The sequence below is a fragment of the Arachis stenosperma genome, chromosome 2 (assembly GCF_014773155.1).
Source record: "Arachis stenosperma cultivar V10309 chromosome 2, arast.V10309.gnm1.PFL2, whole genome shotgun sequence".
Classification (NCBI taxonomy): Eukaryota; Viridiplantae; Streptophyta; class Magnoliopsida; order Fabales; family Fabaceae; genus Arachis; species Arachis stenosperma.
In genome coordinates this window covers 118976938-118993827 of record NC_080378.1, presented here as the reverse complement: position 1 = coordinate 118993827, position 16890 = coordinate 118976938, and the positions used below count along the sequence as shown (strand labels likewise).

General features: G+C 30.0%; 2 protein-coding genes and 1 long non-coding RNA gene across 3 annotated transcripts; 2 read left to right on the top strand and 1 right to left on the bottom strand.

Annotated features, from left to right (window-relative positions):
* The first annotated feature begins 9437 nt into the window (after positions 1-9437).
* On the top strand, positions 9438-12145 carry LOC130962242 (APETALA2-like protein 1). Its single transcript, XM_057888399.1, has 7 exons — positions 9438-9868; positions 9984-10087; positions 10172-10293; positions 10469-10582; positions 11049-11210; positions 11300-11477; positions 11754-12145. Exons 1-6 carry the CDS (start codon positions 9738-9740, stop codon positions 11342-11344), a joined length of 678 nt encoding a protein of 225 aa, XP_057744382.1. The 5' UTR covers positions 9438-9737; the 3' UTR covers positions 11345-11477; positions 11754-12145.
* A 594-nt stretch (positions 12146-12739) lies between these two features.
* On the bottom strand, positions 12740-14187 carry LOC130963609 (protein NRT1/ PTR FAMILY 8.3-like). The gene is made up of 3 exons (XM_057889711.1): positions 13894-14187; positions 13268-13773; positions 12740-13124 (listed from the first exon to the last, which is right to left on the bottom strand). Exons 1-3 carry the CDS (start codon positions 14185-14187, stop codon positions 12740-12742), a joined length of 1185 nt encoding a protein of 394 aa, XP_057745694.1.
* Positions 14188-14643: 456 nt separating this feature from the next.
* Positions 14644-15003, top strand: LOC130960656 (uncharacterized). The gene is made up of 3 exons (XR_009079188.1): positions 14644-14675; positions 14751-14845; positions 14928-15003. It is a non-coding gene; the product is annotated as an uncharacterized LOC130960656 (long non-coding RNA).
* The last annotated feature ends 1887 nt before the right edge of the window (positions 15004-16890 follow it).

The window sequence follows — 16890 nt, the reverse complement described above, 5'->3', positions numbered from 1 at the left end:
TTGTCTCCTCTAAAGTTGTTCATTTCCTTCAAAAAAAAAAAGTAATACAATCTAAGCCATTAATAGTATAAATGGTTCTAATCATCTTAAATAAATAAATAATAAACAAATGCATTAAAAGAATCAAAACATTAATTATTAAAAAAATAATAAAAAAAAACGCAACACTTCACAAAGATAACGCGCAGAATTAAATTTCTGCAAAACTGAATGCCTATAACAATAAAATTTGTATTGAATAAAAAATGATGAAGAGGAAGACCGTACAAACATTGAAGACGCCAATTAATCTTTTATATATTTGATAATATTTTACTCAATATATTATTTTTTTATATTTTTAAAAAATTGCCAATTAATTTCTCAAAACATGGAAAAAATCCAAATTGCACAACACAATTTTACATTAATTACTTTTTTCAGTATATTTATAACAATTATATTTGTACTCTTATTTTAGTACTCTTATTTTTGTATGTTTATAACAATTATATTTAGAATTTTATTATTTATTTTGTTCAAGCCAATTATAGCAAAAAAAATACCAAAATTAGGCATGCAATTTGACACCGTACTAGAAGCTAAAGACTTCTGGAAAAATTATGGTGGAATGATGAGTTTTGATGTTTGACAATTTTCAGGTTGTAATATTTTTCATTTCTTATTATCATTTTTTTAACATTTTTAAAATTTATTGAAATTTTTCTGATATTATTATTTTTCTTATAATAGTATTTATATTGCAGGTTGAAATTTTCACTTCAAATATTGAAAATCAAGCTATTTTGCCATTTCAATCATGGAATCCATTTATAGCACCAAATGGAGTGAAGTTACAATACCAAATTTAGATAACTAAATGATAGAATGAAAAGCTATTTATTTAAACTTTGTAATTTTTTTTTGAATTTATAACGAATGACTTTAAGAAATTTGAGATGATTGTTTTGTTTATATTTTTTATTATTTATCTATTTTGATGATAATATATTTTTTTTAACCAGTCGTACATTTAAATTTAAATTACAACATTAGACATAAAACAAGTATCATAAACACATAAAAATACATAAAAATATAAATAAATTAATTTAATGTATATTAATATAAATTTATTAGAGATCTATTAAATCAACATCACATCATTAGTTATTCTAAACACTCTTTAGTTTTAATCAAAAAAAAAAAAAACACTCTTTAGTTTGTTCTCAATTAGATTCTTATTTCAAGTATAAACAAAAAAATTGAGTACATTTATCTAAAAAAGATTTAGTACATTTACATAAGTATTTTTTTAGATTAAAATAAAAAATAAAAAAAACATTTCTTAATCCAATTTAAATTAATTAATTTTATTTTTTTATCAGATTTTTTAAAAAATTATTCAAAATTCAAAAAAGATGAAAAATTACTAGTGATCACCATTAATCTCTTTCATGACAAAACTTTAAATGTAAGTTATAAAAGACAAAAATAAAAAAGAAGATAACCAAAACAATAACAATATCATGGAAGAACATGATAATGAAAAAGACAAGAGAGAATTAAATATTGTGAAAAAATAGAACAAAAAATATTTTTTTTGTTGAAAAAAAAGAAAGAAAAAACTAAATAAAATAGAAAGAAGATGAAATAAAAAGAAAAAATGTCTTGGAAGCTGCTACTCGCACGATTTTTAAGGAATTCTATTCAAAAGGCTACTTTTAATTTTTTTAATAAATTTATTTATTTAAGATGAGCAGAACCATTTATTCATTTACTTTTCTCTTCAAAGTAAATGAACAACTTCAGAAGAGGCAAATCCAAACAAAATTGCTCAAATTTTGAAGGGCAATTCTATGGTGCTTTTTGTTTGGTGTTTAACTTTTGCCTAAATTACTTTTTATAGTGACATTAAAATATTTAAACTTTTTTAACTTTTATACTTTTGAATTTAAAATTAATTATTTATCTATTTTAGTAATTAGACAATACCTTTTGGGCATCATAAGCAACACCAATTTTGAATATGAAAATTTTAAAACTTTAGTCTAATTGTAACTGCTTTAGTATCCTTATTTCAAAAAATTTATAGGGTTGTAGAATTTTTTAATGCATGTATTATGGAAACTTCTACAAAACCAGCATATATGTAGCTTCTCAAGAAACACAATATTGGGAACTATTATGTTTTCTTATATTTATTTGTAAAGTTTTGCTAGCAAACTAATTAAAAGTATAGCCAACTGGAACTAATTAATTAAAAAATAAATTTATTATAAAAAAATAACAATAATTTCCACTATCCTATATTAGTTTGAGTAATAAATTGAAAATATAAAAATTGCATAATGAAAATACCATACAGGAGGAAACAAAAAATAACAACATTATGAACAGCAGAGATAACCAAAAAATTATTAGATATTAAATCTTCAAATAATCAGAAAAATCAGAAATTGGATATTATTAATAACAGCAAGAACATATGTAAAATACAATAATTACCTCTACTTTCAATACATTTGAAGAGTGTGAATAGAAAAAAAACTGACAAAGTCTTCTGAACTTGTTTCTTCCTCACAATGAACAAACACCTCTATCACAAAATTTGTATCCCTTATTTCATTGGAGATTGGACACAAGTTTTTATCCTTTTGTATTTGTTTGTGAATAATTAAATGAGTTGTCTTTTTCTGTTTTTTTTTTAAACACACCATAAATACTATTTGAATGGTCAAGATGTAACATACCTTTGTGAGATTTTGTATGAGCAAAATAGTTTATTCAAGTTAATCCTTAATTTAGATTCTAAAATTTGATGTTGAATTTAAATTTTTATTCATAAAATTTCAATTGACTCAAAATTGATTTCTAAAGTTATAATTATAATTCATATTAGTTTTTAAATTCATCTTTATTAATAACATACTTAATTTGACACCCTAATTTATCACATTTGATCAAATGATGTTATTTTAATGGTATTCAAATACATCTCGTTTTAATGGTTCTTATTTGAAAGATGAATCATTAAGAATAAATATTTCAACAACAATCATTAAGAATAAATATTTCAACAACAGTCTTATTTGACTATAACTAATCGTTGATCGATACAAACACAACACTTGTTTTATGTTTGAAGATAAATCATACATTTTATTATTATCATCATGAACTGCAATATCATAAAAGATTTCAATAGTTTCAATGGATTCAATCATAAACCTTTGTTTGAATTTGATAAAAGCTAGCCTTTTGTTCACTTATGTTGTTTTGATGAACACTCTTACTTGATAGGTTATAGAAAAACACATAAATTTAGTTCATTTTTATAAGTAAACAGTAGTTATCTCTATTAATGGGCATGCAGATCTGAACTGCATTTAAGAGTGGGTGAATTGCTGCATGCAGCAGGTAGAATTCGAACCTCTAATATTTGTTTAAGTGGACTAGTGAGTTGAACCAATCAACCAATCCAAATTGATTTTATATTATATTATCATTTAAAATTACCTTCATACTTAACTATTTGAATCTAAAAAAAATATCCACACATACACCTTGCCTATTCATTTAAAAATTATCTTTCACATTAGTTTATCTATGAATCTATTAAACAATCAAATTAACTTGACACAATTAATCAAACATCTTGTTTACACAAGAACAATGACACTGTCCTATTTTTTCTTTTTCAAGTTTGTTTCGCACATCACATTGTCCTTACCACAATAATGATTGAAATATGCTAGAAAGAAGTACCTAAATTGAAAATTGTATTATCTTTAATTTATGGTAACAAGTGAACTATCATACTAGTGTGAAAAAAATTAAAATTAATTTAGACATAAGATGATCAAATTGTGACTTCTTATAAGTGATAGAAGTTTGAAGAAGGATCATTTGTAAAAAATGTTCCAAGATTTAATCAAATAAGCTATGGAAGCTAAGGTTGTACGGTGAATTTTTGGAGGAATGTAAACAACTTGTGTATTTAATCAAATATACATGGTCAAATGAACAAAAATTTAAAGTTAGGTAAAAAGTTAACTTGTGTATTTACATATAGTATGGTTGATGGCTAACCTGTTCATATTAGTTGCCTATATAGATGCAAGAATAAATCAAGATAAATAAACATTATGCTATGTCAAAATTAAGATCAAACCATAAATTGTCATGATAACAAGAATAATAAGAATAAAGAGTTGTCTTGGATTTAGTTGTATTTTTATTTTTTGTTTTCATTGTGAATGCTTTATTTTTAGAATTTTATGAAAAAAATAAAAACAATAAATTTGTATCCTTTTTGTCAATGGACACAAATTTTTATCCTTTTGTATTTGTATGTAAAAAATTAAACCGGCTTTGTCTTAGCAAATATTACTTGAATAGTAAAAATAAAATATAGTTTTATGATACTTTGTGCCGAGCAAAAATAAAATTTTTAAGTTAATATTTAATTTAGATTCTCAAGTTTAAAGTGAAATTCAAATTGACTCATAAAATTTTAATTAACTTAAGATTGATGTTTACATTTATAATCGTTATTCGCGTTAGTCTTTTTGTTGAACAAGAAAGCTCAACACAATAAGCGGAGCAAGAACAACAAAAAGCAAATAAAAAAGTTTAAAAAAAATTGCAAAAAAAACTCATCAATCATTTTTTGTGCTCCTCCTTCTTTTAGTGTACTCTTGATTTTGTACTCCTAATTTTGTACTCGTAGAAACATCTTCAACCACTCTAATCCTACTAAAACTCTGTCAATCCAATTGCAAGATCTCTAAGCAAAAGTCCACTAATTGCATATCTTCTTTTATTCAATTCTTACTAAAACTCTGTTAATATGACAGCATCCTTTCTCCCCTTCACCTGCACAATCTTGTTGAAGTCTCCCATAAAGGCTGACATAACTTGAACTCCATACACCACACAAAGCAAAATTGAAATTATTTTTAGTAAGACCCCTTCAACCCACAACCAAAACTTCGCTGAGGCACCCTTCGACTCAACATATTCTCATTCCGCACCCTTCTGAAGGATTACCATGTGTTCATAACACGCAGCGGAAGAAAAGAAGGTAATCCTTAAAGATCTATTTTGTGTGTAAACTTTATTCCTATCATATAATATAGTAGTAGATCAGATTTAAATACCTGAGTACGCTAGTAAAAATCCTTTTCTCCTTCGATGGTACGAAGGCGCTATGCGTATCCACACCGAGACCAACATTTGTTGTCAACCTCTTGACCAATGGACATCTGATCTAAATTGAGAAACCTCTTGCAACTCTTTGCACACCATAAAATTCTTCTCTAAGAATTAGGCTCACATACATTTATGTGCGTAGAGGTAAAGGAATAACAACCCTTGTTATTCTCTCTGTCTTTCTCATGTTTACCTCTACTCTTGGCATACCTATATATAGTATGAGATTTGTTGTTGATTTTAAATTTGAATCTCAATTCAAATTTGAATCTCAATTCAAATTTGAATCATATCTTACTATTTTAATTTGAATCTTTCAAATTTATGAATCATATCATAACTCAATTTGAAACAGAATCAGTTAGGATCTCGTCCAACTTTATAATTCAAATTTAGAAATAGAATAACTAATTATTCTCAAATCTCATTTAATATTCTCAATTATCATACTATTATTATATTTTTGGTGCTAGCAAAAAAATATAATAATATTCCATTTGAATTAATATAATTATTTATTTGATCAAATCAAAATAATAATTAAATAATTCTATAGCAAATATTAGAACACTCGTTAGTGTGTGACCCCATAGGTTCAATACTAAGCGGGTAGTAAATTAGTCATACTAAATTTACTAATCAAGGTTGGCGTCTAGCAACACTCCTCAACGACCCGATAGTATGAAGTAATATATTTTTACTAAGAACCTCAGAAGAACAAAGTATAATTCCTTCCATCTTTCCAGCTCTTGGTTAACCCTTAGAGTATGGTTTAATTGTCAAACTCTAACTTGTTACCATTATTATAATGAACTGTGAATGACCTAAGAAACTCATTTCTTCATTCATTCAATCCCCTTGGCCAAGGTTTTATTCATCTCAGTCATTATAATCATAGAGCTCAAACTCTTTACCGAGAGTTGACGGATTCCTTATTGACTAATCATTAATTCTACAAGTATTTAAATCATACCCAATATCCATTCAACTAGCACCCTAGGGTATTAGGTGTCCGGAATCAAAGTATAATAAATACATTGTTAATTACTATGACAGTCGCAGGTCAAAGGAAACTCTATTACTATGTTCATCTTGAGAATATCCTATTGACAAATATGCGGTAATTGTAACCATTAGGAATTCTCAAAGTGAGTCAGTTCAATGGTCATATCCCTATATGCACCATCTATATATATAATTTAATAAATGAGATCTATTAATCTTCATCCAATGAAGACCATTATATATATATTGATCTTTCCGGATTATTAATGCCCTTTTTAATAATCCTATGACCAAGAACAATTTAGATTAAATTATAAAAGATTTATCTCTCAATATTATGATCACTATCACAATGATAAATCTCTAAATTTAATCAAGGACCTTATTATATTAACATTTTAATATAATAACAATAACAAATTATTTGACACATGATTGATTGAATTGTGGTCATACTCCTTATTCCCAACACCTTCGACTCAACATATTCTCATCCCGCAGTATCACTCTCCCTAATTCTTATTACATCAAACTTCATTATTACCCGCCACTTCATCTCAAACAAGCCTAATGTATTCAACTTGAATTTTTATTATCACAGCATGCTAATTTAACACATTAATTTATCATATTTGATAAACCGACATTGTTTTCATGGCATTAAAAATGAGGATTTTCAATAAAAAAAATGCGTCTTACATCAAAAAAGTTTATCAAAATATTTTTTTAGACAGTAAATATTTTTTTTAATTTTAATCATTGATCTTCTATTTCCCAGATCAATTAAATGTCATGCTAATAAATTTTTTACCAAATTAAAATTAAGATGAGATAACAAATTATGACATATATTTCTTCACGTAATATAATAACAAAAATGGTAGTGCTAGGCAGTCAATGGTTAAAGTGTAGAATGTGTATAATGGACTATTGAATTATAAAATAAATATCACCTAGAATTCTTATCAAAATAATTAAGGAGCAGGACTCAACCACATGTTCCAACATGAAATCGGTAAAGAAGAACTAATTGAAAAATGGCTAATGGTTCTATCAGTCAAAAAGAAAACTCCTATATCATGTTCTTTAAATCCATTATTAAATGGATAAGGCGGCTTGAAGCAGGGAGTATTTGCATGGCAGAAAAATATGCAGTTGGTCCTCTTAAACCGTTCTGCAAGTCTGAGTTCCTTAGCACACACAAGACTCAACTTGGTGTAATCCCAGAACAAGAAACGATCACTAATATCAAAAATCTCACATCATTTAAGATTGCTTTTGTCCAACTTAAAAACACTAAACCCTTCTGTACGAACTGGTGACCCGCAACATTTACTTCGCAAATGACGAACTAGCAACAGCTCCCCAGTGCTAGTGTCCATTACCATCTGATGACTTCGTTTGAAGGATGCATGATAAAAAATAAATCTGCCAACAGCATCTATATCTTGTATGGTATTTAGCATAACCAATCGTTCAACGACAGGATCATCACGATGATTATCTCCCAGGGTAAATACGAACACAACGCTTGATTGATGTTTGAAGGTAAGACCATACAGTTTGTTATCATCATGAACTTGAATATCATAAAAGATTTCATCGCTTTCAATGGATTCAATACATGATCCTTGCTTGAATTTGATAAAAGCTAGCCTTTGCTTCGTATCTTCTGGTCCGATTGAGTTGTACACTTTTTCTTGATAGCTAAACACAAACAAGAAAACAACAACGAACTCCTCAGACCCCAGTGGTGCAGAATTGAATGCAACACGAAGTTGATAATAACACGGCCCTCCAGAAAACAAGAACAGTTTTGGAAGCTTGAATCTGGCTCGAGAAAACGGGTTGTAGAATGAAAGCTTAGAGAAAGTTTGGCCCTTAACCGGCTCATAATGAAATAAATTGAACACCAACCAACCTTGCACCGAGTAAACCCTATTATAGGTGCGGTCGATTTCTTGCGGCCATTTTTCAGTGAGCACGGTGGAATCATGGTTATTCCATGGGGCGGATAAGCTTCCAAAGCTTCCACAGCACGTTGTTGAAAGAGAGAGCATCAATGGAAGCTGAGATGAAAATATGGCGTCAGCGGCCTTTCGCCAAGAACGGCATGTGGCACGACAATTCATGGCATCATCTAAACATACCCTTTGGAAAATTAATTCCAACAATTCCAGAGCTAAATCCATCGAACCCATTGGAAGATGATGGATCAAACGTTAGGTTAATGATTTAAGCAAGGTGGCTCACCTGTCAAAACGAGTTTTAAATATAAAAAGATTAATAAAAAAGATAAAGATATTAGTTATAAAAATTATATAATAAATAAAAGATAAAATTATAAAATTAAATTATACTATCAATTTGTAAAATTTTATATTATTAATTTAAGATAGGTGTTTGCTTCGATACGATGGTAAATTTATACATATCGATATAATAAAAACGTGGACAAATAACAAAATATCATATAGATTATATTATTTCCGTCAGCAGTTGATTTTTTTGTAAAAAATATATATTATATCAATATTTTTACTAAAATATCCTTATAATTTAGTAAAAATAAAAAAATATTTTTATTTAATTTTATAAAAAGATCTAAATATTTTTTTTATATTAGACAAAAATTATCCATTTAAATTAATCAAAATTTAAAATGTAACTAGCTTTAGTGCATGTTTAGTCGCTATTATTTTGTTAAAAAAAGATTTTTTTTAATAAAAAAAGATCTTTTTTTATTTTTTAACGTGTTTGGTAAATTTCTAGTAGTAAAAGTAAAAACACTAATAAAATCAAAAAAAGATCTTTTTTGAGAAGATGTAATTTACATCTTTTTTTCTTAAAAAAAAATATTTTTCATGTAATAAATAAACAAAAAAATACTTTTATATTGTTATACCCAAACATAATTGATAGATAAAAAGACATCTTTACATAGATATCCAAATATAAAATTACTTTTACTTTTCTATAAAATCTTTTAAAAAAAGATAACTCAACAAAAATCTTTTCTTAAAAGCTCATCCAAACAAGCTCTTAATCTTATAATTTAAAATTTTAAATAATTTAACAAATAAAACAAAAATACACTTAGTTATTCATGAACACTAACAAAAATTATTTCAATCTTATTAATACTTTATTACTCCATCATGAACCCTAATCTCTGATCATGTTCATACCAAAAAAAATTGCATCTGACAAAAAAAAATAAAAAGTTCTTCATCGAGACTCTCAAATACCGTCTCTCTCACTCTCAATTCTGCCACCTAATATTAGTTCAAATCCAAATCAAATGGTAATCGCTCAGATCTTCTCTTGTTTTCTTTTATTTGCTCGAATGGGACAATTCCTTGGCAAAAAGTGAGGACATGTTATTTTTCATTTTTTCATATTAATTGAAGTTGTGATCAATAGTGCTTGTAGGATTAGACGTTGGGAATTCAAGTACGTAGCTGGCTGCAAAGAGAGTTGGTTTCTTCTGCAGCCTAGTAATCAATGGGTCTTTACGTTTTTTACGTTTTTGGAGAAACATGTATGAGATTGTAGTATGCATGTTAAAGAAACGATTGGTAAAAGGCGTTTCGGTTATGGAGATTGCGATGCTTTTCATGATGCAGGTATATATATCTTGGGCTTTCGACAGCGAAGTAGAAGCTGCAAGGTCCTAGTGATACGTGAATTGCATTCTACCTGCACTGAATTTATTACCCTGAATTTTCAAGCTCACTAGGGCTCCAATCCAACACGTGTATCCCTTTTGATTTTCTGGAATTCAGGGCTTATGACAAGGCTGCTATCAAATGCAATGGAAGGGAAGCAGTGACTAACTTTGAGCCAAGTACATATGAAGGAGAGATGAAATCTTCAGCCATCAATGAAGGTATAACAATGATCTATTTTGCTCCTCTTAATGTACAAGTGACTAATGTCACTGTAAAATTGAATTTGTGTTTGTTTACTACAGCTGGCATTCCTAATCTTGAACTTAATTTGGCCATAGCAACTCCAGGACATGGTCTGAAAGAAAACAGGGGGCAACTCCAGTTCCCCTGGGTCCCTTACAGCATGCATGCTGGAAGAACAATGGTATAGTTGAACATCAAATCTACATTTTTTTAAGGTTCATTCAAAATTATGCTTTCACAAGCCTTCATTCAAATATGGTTTTCTCTTTTTGAAGGTTTGTTGTATAGTTCTATTAATTCTTCACGTCTTTGTCCTACCTAGTGATCATAACATGTCGGGTTCTCTTCGTTTGCAGGTGGAAACCAATGTTAATTCGGTAATTGGTAATCCATCTTCAGAAAGGCTGGTTGCAACTGAAGAGCATCCTTCTCCATGGAATGGCGTGAATCCTAGTTTCTTTCCCAATCAGGTAAATTTGCTATCTGATATCTCGTTTTAGAATTGGAGTTGATTGCACATTTCCTTCAAGTACTTCACATTAATGCGTTTGAATGATACCTAAAGTTAGAAGTTGATTTTTATGTTCAGGTATAAATAATGAATTTTGTGAAATTTTGGCCAATGGATCTTGTTGGATATAAAGGGAATTGTATCTGTGTGTGTTTATATCATTTAATTTTCGTATTTCAATTTTGTTAAAGGAAAAGTGCCTGAAAATATTATTTGGTGTTCAGTCATAAACAAAATGATGAATAATAAAGAGCTCAGCAACATTATATTTTCGCAAAATATCCAAGAAGGTTCAGACGTTGCAACACTCTGCATCCATTGAAATTGAACTCTCTAGTGTAATCAATTCCATGATGGCATGCTTTATTATATGTGGCAAAAATCTTTGTATCCTGGCTTCAAAGGAATGTTGAAATATATGGCAGGAGAGAGCTGATAGGATCAGCATAGATCATTCCAAAGGACTCCCCGGTTGGCCATGGCAAATGCACAACCAAATCACTGCTACCCTAGTGCCTCCTTTCTCTGTTGCAGCATCATCAGGATTCTCCATCTCAGCTACATTTCCATCGAGCGCCATCTTTCCGGTTGATTTCATACATTATGCTTTTTATTTTGCTGATAAGCTAAATGGTGAAAGCTCAAATTCTCCAAGCTAAGCATGCTGACTGCACAGGTGTGGCATGTTGCTGATGTTCCAAAGGATGACAAATTTGATTAACATATTTTGCGCACAAATTAAACAGTTTCGACACAGCTCCAAGAAAACTCTTGCCATCGGACTCCTGTTTACGCCCAGATAGATGTGCACTTGAGATGGGTAACATAACCAAATCTGGTGCTGAAAAGAGCAGGTCCCTTACCATTTCTTTCACTCCCCTTGCATTCTGTTTCAGAAATATAGTAAACCATCACCATCCTACAACCAATACTCAATATTGACTGATATATAGTTTTGCATGAGGTAATTGTACCAAGACAAGACCAAAAATTTATGTTATCGTAATCTGTAATCTGTGATCTGTGATCTGTGATCTGTCCCCCACTGAGGCTATACAAGACCATAAAAACATGTTTTGAGTTTCACCTTACATTGCATGTGTAATAAGGTTGTGTCTGTTACCTTACAGGTTGGAGGAGAGGCAGCGTGTTGAAAAGAAAATAAGGGAGGCCAAAGGGGAAACCTTCAAAACAAAGTGGTTTGATATAACTGAAGAAGTGGCAACCACTCCTTGGGGTGACTTGGAAATCTGTGAATACAATGGTAAATACACTCATAGATAGCTCAGACACTGATGAGGTTGATAATAAATCCGTTGAATTCAACCCATGGTAGTATCCACCACCATCATAATTTTGTCCTCGGTACTTTGTTTTCTCTCTTTTGGAAGCCTGAGATAGTGGAAAGTATCTGTCCTTTTCTGATTGTTGGCTTGTGTACATGGTATGGTAACTACAGTCCATTATTCTGTCTTAATTGATCTATAATTGTGATGTAGAATGTTATTAGTTTCTGTAGAAAGAGTGGAACATGTTTTATTATGTATATTATTGTATGGTAATCATCATAAACATATGCTTTTAATTTATTATCTAGTTTGCTGGTGGTATAATAATTTGAATGAAGGTGGAAGATATATATTTTCTTTTCCTTTTCAATCTCTACCTAATGATCGAGTTATGTGACCTTCAATCTCCCTCCAACTTCATAATTCCTTCTTTCCCCTTCCGACTATTAATATAGCTTTTTTAAACTGAAATATTGAAGAATGGAATGCAGAAATTTATTATTATAGCTTTCACACAAGTCACGTGTGGCAATTCATAGTATAAAATTTGAGAAGAAATCATAGCATTCATAAATGGCATCAATCTTAATGAATTAAACTTGCGCGCGCAGTTATCTTTCAGGAGGTTGATCTTAATCATTTGTGCATACTATTTAGTTAGCATAAACAACGAGGACATCAATGCATACACTGCCTTTGAACTAAATATAATAAACTTAAGTACACAAGGATCCTAGTAATATGAGACTTGAAATATGAGTATAATGGTATTGTAACTTTATTTTGTAAAGACGAGGACATTCTTGGGGACAATACCTTGTATACTATCAAGCCAGTGTAAAGCCAATTCCCATTCTCTGCAACACCGTGAAGCCTCTTGCATTGCCAGTGAAGTGTCTTGCAACTTTAACAATCACTCTATCATAGATGAGAACCCAAATGATGACACCAACTATATTAAAAGTTGAAAGAGATGCCGCGGGAATTGTGAAAGAACCAATAGTCCTGTCCATCATTTTCCCTTGTTCAATGAACAGCGAGGACATTTGAGCATAGACAGAACTGAAGATGATTCCTGTTGCCCAGATTGGAATCATGCGGATTAGAATCTTCAGCTCTTCCACCTGTGTCACGGTGCAAAGCCTCCAAGGATTAGTTATTTCCTCACTCCCTTTTTCTATATCTGATTTCACTGCAGCTTTGTCAAGGCACCTGAAGACAAAAGCAAAGCTTAGCACTGTAGGATGTAACACAATTTCAAAGAGGCATAAGTAGTACTATCAATGATTATTCAGATGAACACAAGAACAGTTCAATTCAGTGTTAAATAAAGGATATTTGAAGCTTCGACATGCCTCAATCCATTGGTTTGCACGAGTTTAAGACTTCCTTCAACAGATGAATTTTCTGCCACAGTTTCATAGAGGAAAGAGGTATCTTGAGGTACCTCCAATTTCCTCTTATGTAAAGAAGCAACAACCACTTGGCAGATTCTTGTAATAGGACTTCCCCCTGGCCTAAGAAACCGGTAGGTACGTGTACCATGAAAGAACACTATCATTCCAATACCAATAAACGACGCTGCAATCCCATATCCAAGTCCCCATCCTATATTTTCTTCGGTCCATACCAATATGGTAGTTGCTATGAGTGCACCAATGTTGCCAGTGAAGTAGTTCCAATTGAAGAATAATGCTTTACTTGCTCTTTCCTTAAGATCTGTATCATCAAACTGGTCTGCTCCAAAGGGCCATATACATGGCTTGATCCCACCCGTCCCTACTGCAAGCAAATAGATTCCAAGGAAGAATACAGCACTTTGAGCTGAAAAGATTGCTGAAAGGGTCAATGTGCAGATTCCCTGTAAAAAAAAAAAAAAAAACAAAAACCTCAATCATCAACCAACTAAAGAAAAAAATAATATAATGACACATATAGGCAATGATATTAGGCCATGATAATAAGGCTTAGTTGAGTTTACAATGAGATGAATTCCATAGAACACAACGATTGTCCAATATTTTCCCCAGTATGCATCAGCAAGGAAGGATCCTAGCAGAGGTGTAAGGTAGCATGTTCCCTGAAAGGTGGTAACATTCCTTGCTGCAGAAACAGGCCCTTCATGAAGTCTAGTTGCTAGATAGGTGACAAGATTACTGGCAATTCCATAATAGGCCAACCGTTCGCAGAGGAAAGTATCTGCATAAATTATAGAACCATATACAAAGATAAATGTGGTTGGTACATGGAAAAAATAAGTATAAAAAAGCACCATGTATGTAAAACAGTGAGAGCAACACAAGTTTTCATAAATGATCACCTAGAAGATTTACTATTATAACTTTTTCTTATTAACTTTAGAAGATTCACGAAAATAATAAAGCCAGAGACAATATGGTGAGACTTGAGAGAAGTAAGAACTTCTTTGAGTCCAAATGAGACAAAAATAGAACAAGTGGAACAATCTTTGGTGATTGCAGCTTCTCATGCTAGGAAAAGTAAAGTGATCCTAAAAAATGATAAGCTCCCTTTGCCTATGGCTATGAAAAAGGCAGACATACATACATATACAAACAGTACATAATGAAAATAAGACATAGCAAAGTGTAGCTATATTTCAATTATCTTATTTGCTTTTATTATGAAGACACACTAATGTAAGAGTAATTTCATTTTCTTCTTTGGATCGGTTGTAGTATATTGCATACAGGAACTAGCCAATACATTGACATTGCACTATTGGACACTAAGCCCTTTGGAAAGGTAAGCATCTTCTTTATACAAAAGAATTAAATCTACCTTTATGAGGAGGAAACTAAGTTTATGTGGCTGTTACAGGCATTGGTAATTGATGGGAAGCTTCAAAGTGCTGAGACAGATGAATTCATCTACCATGAATGTCTTGTTCATCCACCACTCCTTCACCATCCTAAGTAACTCCCTCCTATATGCTCTTTAAGAATCTAATTTCATTCCCAATCCCATGTGATTTACCTAGAACTTTTATTCATTCAGCCCAAAGAATGTTTTTATTATGGGGGGAGGAGAGGGATCCACTGCAAGGGAATTGCTCAGGCATAATACCATTGACAAAGTTATAATGCGTGATATAGATGAGGTAAATTAATGTCTCCTAAGTTGGATAATATACATCCCATGGAGCTATATTATCAAAATTCATTTCTTCAAAGCTTTTTATTTACTGATCAGGAGGTGGTAGACTTCTGCAAATCATACGTAGTGGCAAACAGGGAAGCATTCCATGATCCGAGACTTAAGGTCATCATCAATGATGCCAGGTCTGTTAATCAAAATTATAACTTGTGATTCTTGAATTATAGTTCAATGGTCTTTGCCACCAATACCAAGTTCTAATAGGTATTAGCCATGAATGCAAAAATTGTGATAAATTTTACTGCAATGTATCATGATATGGCAGTTCAAATTAACTATGATAGCATCTAATTAACTCTTTTTTGTATGTATTATTTGTCTTCATATATTAAAACTAAAGTGAGTTGTAATATGAAATTAAAGAAGAAACATAAGATTTTATTTACATTTGAATGTATAAAATGAAACATTTAGACCGTGACAGTACATGCTTGCATTGGCTTAAGAAAGCAATGGATGCGGTTGGCAAAATTGAACCACTCCATCTCTGTCTGCCCTATTTGGACTCCCTTACTTATTACAAAAGTTACTAGCACTTAATACTCCTCTTTTAAGTAGGGCATTCTATTTGGTTGATGTGCCTACCATATAAGTAGGCGCTTTATTGGGCAGTACCTAATAAGTTAAATTTTTTTTTTTTCAAACTTTGAATATGAAAATCTTAAATTTTTAATGTAATTGTAATTGTCTAAATTATTCTATCAATTTGTAAAATTTTATATTATTAATTTTAAATATAGTAATTTATTTTTAATTCATTTTAAATAAAATCAATTTAAAAAATATTATATTTTAAACCTATTTGAAGTAGGATGATCTATTTCGTTGATGTGCCTACCATATAGGTAGACGGTTTTATTGACAGTAACTAATAAGTTAAAATTACCTTGATCCTTATCTATATAAATCTAAAAAGAATATCCACACATACACCTTGCCTATTCATTTAAAAAAAATTTTTTTACCTTGGTTTATCTATGAATCTATAAAGCAATCAAATTAATTTGACACAAATAATGAAGCATCATGTTTATCCATAAAGATTCAAAATACTGGAAATTTATTCTAAAAAATAAAATGATTTCATACTCGTAAAAAAATTTGTTAACAAAATTAACAAAAATTTAAAAATAAATTCAAACATTTAAAATTACTAATTTTAACCTTACTTATGTCACACTTAATTTTCAACCAATCACCATCAACTCAGCTTATATCAATGTCTCTTTTCTTCTTCTTTTTCTGCTATTTTAACACAAAATTTGTATCCCTTTTATCATTAGACACAAGTTTTTATCCTTTTGTATTGGTATGGGAAGAATTAAATGGAATTTATCTTTATAGATTTCCTTTAAAATAAAATCTAAACACTTATTTAATAGTTAAAATATAATATACTTTTTGTGGAATTTTATACGATAAAAAATAAATTGTCTAAATTAATACTTAATTTAGATTCCTAAGTTTAAGATCGAATTTAAATTGACTCATAAAATTTTAATTAACTTAAATTTAATGTTTATTCGCGTTAATCTTTCAACTCATTTTCATTACTAGCATACTAATTTAGCACATTAATTTGCCGCATTTAATAAATCAATATTATTTTAATGGTATTAAAATGTATCTCGTTTTTAGGATCTTCAATAAACATCATGCTAATAAATTATTTACCAAGATAAAATTAAGATCAGATAATAAATTATTACATATATTTCTTCAAGTAATCATATAACAAGAATAACAAGAGAATGTAATCAAGAGCTTAAATTTCTTATCAAAATAATTAAGGAGCAGGACTGAA

Bases quoted from the DNA above. Each gene is read 5' to 3' on its own strand.
- LOC130962242 (XM_057888399.1), top strand. From the start codon at position 9,738: ATGTATGAGATTGTAGTATGCATGTTAAAGAAACGATTGGTAAAAGGC. The intron at 10,294-10,468 runs GTATAGTTGAAC...CTTCGTTTGCAG, and splicing joins TGCATGCTGGAAGAACAATG to GTGGAAACCAATGTTAATTC. The intron at 11,211-11,299 runs GTTGATTTCATA...CTGACTGCACAG, and splicing joins CATCGAGCGCCATCTTTCCG to GTGTGGCATGTTGCTGATGT.
- LOC130963609 (XM_057889711.1), bottom strand. From the start codon at position 14,187: ATGGTGCTTTTTTATACTTATTTTTTCCATGTACCAACCACATTTATC. The intron at 13,774-13,893 runs GTAAACTCAACT...TTTTTTTTACAG, and splicing joins TCTATGGAATTCATCTCATT to GGAATCTGCACATTGACCCT. The intron at 13,125-13,267 runs GCATGTCGAAGC...TTTTGTCTTCAG, and splicing joins GTGCAAACCAATGGATTGAG to GTGCCTTGACAAAGCTGCAG.